Here is a 5,749-nt window from a genome sequence, read left to right as displayed (position 1 = left end):
TCCAGCAATTCCTCTCTTTACCATATTTATCTCCAACTGTGCTCTGATCTTCTTCATTGCACTTACACATACTTATTACAGAGGTATGTGTTCTACTCTACATCTCCTACTAGAATATAAGTTAAGGCACTATTTTATTTTCTTCTCCATCTCCTATACCTAGAATATTCTGTAGCATGTAATAGATATGCAACAAATACTTGCTGAATAAATGAAAGAAAAAATACTCCATTTTATAAGACAATGTGTGTTTAGATATTCTTTATTCAAATAATATTTAATTGTGCTTTTGGTGATAGTTTACACAACAGTTTAAATTCCTATTCAACAATTTTCACACAAAACTTTAGTGACATTGGTTACATTGTGCACATAACATGAGCATTTTAATGATTGGTGTGCTGTTTTATTTCTAGACATCTAGTATCCCTGCCCCCTTACCTTCTCATCATTGTTTTAAAGGAATTGTTGAACTTTTTTGTCTTCTAGAAATGATTTATTTCAAAGGGTCACAGTAATTGTGAGTGATGATCTGTATTTTGTGACTTAATCTGTTACTTAGCTTAAAGGTGGCACTGTGAGACTTTCAGTTCATAGTTTAAAGTGTGGCTTGGAACAGGGTCTCAGAGTTTTCTAGCCTCAATAGGTCCTGCATTAAAAAAAATTTTTTATAAGAAGTTAGATTCTGTTCCTTTTTTTTACCGATTCAATCAGGATATCTCTATTGTGGCCCTGATTAGAATGGCTGGAAATGATATTGAAGAAAACAGAAGCACTATCTGGTTCTTGAGGGCTGAGGGTAGATGAGGTCATGGAGGTGAAGACCTTCAGTAATATAGGCCAGTTTCTTTTTTGAGTCTTTGATATCTTATTTTTATTCCAGATAAATAGAGACTAATAGTTGTATCTTAGTATATTTTAGTTCTGTAGTTTTCCAATTTTGTATAACTGCAGTGTATATATGCATGTGTCGTTTGTGTTAAAGAGAATGGACTAGAGAGGGAAGAAGTGGAAAGGTAAATGTTTGTGTCACCAGCCTTATACATAGCATTTAATATTTTAAATATTATTTTACAAGCTGAAGTGATTTTGAAGTGTAACAAGAAAATAAGATTAATTGTGATGGAGGAATGGAGCAAACAGAGTAGCATGTGACCTATTGAAAGACATTAAAAGGGAATGCTCAAGGGTGAACTATATTCTGATTTTCTAACTGCTGCCAAACAACGGATTTTTTATGTGTAATGTCCCAATTACAAGATCCCTTTGTGAAACAAATTAATTAGGGTACCATCTTACATCTTCAGTTTATACTGCAGCTCTAAGTGGCAAGTAGGAAAATGTTTAAGTAGAAAAGAGAGGATCATGGTTTTTTTCTTTAGGACGCTTACCTTGAGTATTACTTTGAAGATTGTACTAGACAGATGAGAGTTAGGAAGCACATAATATAGCTCTATGGCTATTGTAGTAGGAAGGGAAATGAATGATGCATTCATGTGGTATCTGGAGGCATAAAGGAGGTATAACGGGCAGCATTTTATGAGAAATCAGGTTAGAAAGACGGAAGCATCCAGGATATCTTCCATAATCTTTTCCCCCCCTAACTCAGAAGAGCAGGTAGAAAGTATCAGAGGCTGATTTAGGTCTTCGAAGGATGATGCTTGATGGAAAAAGAATTTTAAAGTATTTCTAAATACAAAAACTGAGGTTTTTTTTAAGGAATTGGAAGTGCAGGTCAAGGGTTTAGGGCCGAAGAAGTGTTTGCCAGCTTTGGCATGATTGTCATTTTGGTCTGAATAATTCTTTATTCTGGGAACTTCTGGTCATAACATAGGGTGTTTAACCACATCCTTGGCCTCCACACTGTAAATGCTCACAGCACATGTCAGTTGTGACAACCAGAAATGTGACATTTGCAAATGCTCCTGAGGTGCAAAATTGCCCTCTGTTGAGAATCATTGAGCTAAAAGCCATGAAATAAGGAGTTCTTGTAATAGTGGGCAGTATTTTCAAACTTTAATTGAATACTAATTACTGGATATATTTTAAAATACAAATTTTAATTCAGTTGGCCTGAAATTGGCCCAAGATCCTGCAATTCAGGCTAACTCTCAGGTGATCCTATTGCTGCCAGTTGAAGGGTTGCAGTTTGAGTAAAAAAAACCAAAACTGTAGATGATACTTAAAATCATATAAATGCATGAAGATTACTTAAGGAAATTGCATAGAGCACGAGTTTTGTTTTTGTTTTTTTTTACAGGTTTCATCTGAATACATATTTATTAGATAAATATTAAAGGTTGTCACAGCATCTAACTATATGCAGCTTTGCAAGACTAAAAATCACAATTAGTTTCTGACCAATTGAAAATATGAAATGATTGCATTGTACATACGATGTCCAAGGACAATGGTGGCTTTTTGCGGGAGACACTTCAGACTGTATTTGTGAGGGTGTTGGTATGTGTATGTGTGAATCACCTGTGATCATGATATCAAAAACTATACAAAGTATGAATTTGGTTACAATTTTCTCTTGAAATCCCCGTTCTCTTCATTTTTCCCCCATAGCACCCTAAAAATACACAGGTGGGAGGACTAGTACACTGAAGCTAAATATTACACGTAGGTAAAATAAAAACAAAACAGAACAAAAAACTGCTTTCCACACAGGAGTTTTTAACAAGGAAAATGTGGAGTTTAAGGAATTATGAATTAGCCATCCCTAATGTCTGTTTTATTTTCTTCCTCTTATTTTAAAAATGGTCTTTCTTTTTCTCTCTTTCTTTTCCATTTCCATTTGCTACAATGGCAGTATGCTCAGAGTCAGTTAATTTTGCAGTTAGAAACAGACGTCCACTAAGACGGTACAAGTGGAGTTAAGTTTAATAAAGGAATTGTGTTCACAGATGTCTGCAAGGGTAGGAGGACCAATAAAAAATAGTGAGACACCAAAATGCCAGTCACATTGGAATATCCAGAGTGAGAGTTCAGGTCTTTTGTGCAAAACTTACTCTGAGTCATTTTTGACTCAACAACACTTAACCACTGCTAAATAAGACTAGTCCAGTTATATCTGGAGGAACATTCTTTTACTTTGTACATCTCTCTTTGTCAATGTGCTATATGTGGTTACCTGGGTTTGCTGTGATGCTAAACTTTGTGCCATTTGGGTATCAAATACCAGAATGGTTTTCCATTGTGGATGGTGTTTGGTGGAGCTCCCAGCTATAAAACAGGTTTGAAAGAAGGAGTGACATCCACTTCCTTTTTTTTTTTTTTTTAATATTGAATGAAATTTTATTTTAAAAAGTAAAGGTTTGTATATTCTTTTAAAACATGAAAATTTAAGCCTTAGAGCTAATTACAAAACTGTTTATAGCAGTAATTACAGTATTAACATTATGTCAGTAAAGAAGTGTCATAAAATTCAAATCACAACTTGCATTATCCATGATTCAAGTGCTTTATCCCACACAAGATTAGTCAGCTTTAAGATAAAACCTCTCTCCACAGTCGGTCCTGTATTCTTCATTATCAGTCTGACAGATCACACTGTAGGGTAGCTGGCTGCTGTGGCGATTCCACAGTGGTTATTTTGGTCTTTGGCCATCTTTACATAGCCATTTGTGCCCCAACTTACACCCCAGCTGAAAGAAGAATAGGTTTTTTGTTTTATACAAAGAATCAAATAAATACTAGTAACATTATTAAATAGTTAATAGTGCTTATCATTGATGAGACAATAGTCTAAAATTTGTAACATATATTTTTGTTAACTTTTACAAGTCTTTATATTAATGTTCCAAAACGAAAAGCTGAGGCAGATCTGTGGGTCTAATGTGATGTAACTTATATATAAAAAAAAACTTAAAATTTCAAAATTGATTCTCGTAACTTCAAGTTCTTTGAGGGCTAGAAAGTAAAATTCAAAGGCAGAAGATTGACGCCGGTTGCAACACCCCCATGATACATCCCGAAGGACATGCACATGCACAGCCAAGCACAATCAATAAGAATGCATCTGAACTCCAAAATCAATCTCCACAACAGTCTATGTGCCTCCCACTGCCAAAGGGGCCCTTCAGAGCAGCGAGAGAAGATCCTCACCCCGAAACCCACAGCGTCCCCCCTCAGCAGGAAGCAGCCAAGAGAACACGCCGTCCCCCCTTCCCCATGACCCAGGGCGAAGTCTCTCTCAGGGAGGAGCGATAGGGAATGGCAAAGGACACACTGACAAAGAAGATCAATCAGAACTGGCTTTGACAAGCACCTTGGCACCTGGACAAGAACAAACTGGGAGGAGGGCAGAGAGAACAGTGCAACAATGAATGAGTGGAAGCCCAAAATCTCTGCAAATGTCCATGAAAATCAATAAAACACAATTATAGGAAAAAAAAAAAAGAAGATTGACGCCATAATTCAAAGACCATGCAATAGGAATACTTCTAATTGAACAGAAAATGATCAGCTGAGACAGATGTTTCTGCTCATTATACTCTGTTGAAAAATCATAGAATGAAAAAAGAAACTATTCCTCAGACAAGTCTATAATTCTTTATCTGAATCTTTATAATAAAAATTTCAGAATTTAGAAATACAATGTTTAAAATATAATCTTAATACTCCCAGCCAGCTTAGTATGGAATTTTAAACATTAACATTGCTATACACATTCTAAGTGGAAGTAATAAGACTCCACGATTTCAAACTGAGCTTTTTGTGGGTCTTTATCGAAATGATGATTTTAAATAAGGGTTCTTTTTTCAATTTCAAATATAATATTTGGTGATTTATACCTGTTCTTGACAATCCAATATTTCCTTTTTTCTGAATCTTTTTCTTCAAAGCCATAGCCAACCACGAGAACACCATGGTCCAGGTTTTTGCTGCTGCAGTCTGGCTCATAATAAATGCCTGATTCATAAAACTGGAAGGACTCATGGCCTGCATCAATTGCAACAGAGATGGGACCTACACTTGCCACTGCCTTCATCAGTGCTTTCTCTCTTTGAGGAATATCTATGAAGCCTGTGTCATTGGCAGCAGAATATTCAGGTTTGTAGTTACAGGCATGTGTGTCCACTTCAAGATATGGATACGATTCCTCTGAATCAATGCCTTGATTTTTCTTAATGTATTGAAATGCATAATCCATTAGGCCACCATTACAACCATTATTGCCTTCAGGCCGAGAGCAGTCCACCAGGTTCTGTTCACTGAGTGAAATAAGTTTGCCAGTTTTCCGGAACATTTGTCCTTCAAGAGCACCAGTTGCACTAAAAGCCCAACATGAACCACACTGACCCTAAAAAGGAAATACAAAAAAGTTGTCAGCTTATAAAATAAACAGCAAGACTTTGACAAAAAATACTTGTATCTGAATACTACGTGAGGTGTGATGGGGGAGTAAAATGCATGTCATTCTATAGTTCATTGAAGCAATGAGTGCAATTTCTTTTTTGTTTTTACTATTCAAACTAGAACTGAATTTGAATCATGCCATACCTGATTCTTCACAGGCGTTACATAGCCTTTCTGAGTCCAGTCCACTGATTTTGGGACCTCAAGAAAGACAGGCTCACGGAACAACTTTCCCTTCTTGTGTTTCTGATTTTGAAAGCCATTCATCATCTGCCTAAATTCTTCATTGGTCATGTCACCAAAGGCATTCATGGCCATAGAAAAGCCATGTTTCCCTTGGCTGTATTCCCGATTGTGCAATTCAATCATTTTCATATTCTTCTCC

General features: G+C 36.1%; 1 protein-coding gene across 1 annotated transcript in view; it reads right to left on the bottom strand.

Annotated features, from left to right (window-relative positions):
- Window positions 1–3,550: 3,550 nt before the first annotated feature.
- LOC102862061 (cathepsin L1-like) overlaps window positions 3,551–5,749 on the bottom strand; it is a 2,366-nt gene continuing 167 nt past the window's right edge. The window contains exons 2-4 of the mRNA XM_006880539.1: window positions 5,509–5,745; window positions 4,800–5,308; window positions 3,551–3,650 (exon numbers count right to left, since the gene is read on the bottom strand). Coding sequence (XP_006880601.1) covers window positions 3,551–3,650; window positions 4,800–5,308; window positions 5,509–5,745 — 846 coding nt within the window. The remainder of the gene's footprint in view (window positions 3,651–4,799; window positions 5,309–5,508; window positions 5,746–5,749) is intronic.

The sequence above is a fragment of the Elephantulus edwardii genome, unplaced genomic scaffold (assembly GCF_000299155.1).
Source record: "Elephantulus edwardii isolate Elephantulus edwardi_28Jun2011 unplaced genomic scaffold, EleEdw1.0 scaffold00008, whole genome shotgun sequence".
NCBI lineage: Eukaryota > Metazoa > Chordata > Mammalia > Macroscelidea > Macroscelididae > Elephantulus > Elephantulus edwardii.
Note: the sequence above shows the minus strand (reverse complement) of the source record. Positions and strands in the feature narration are given on the sequence as shown.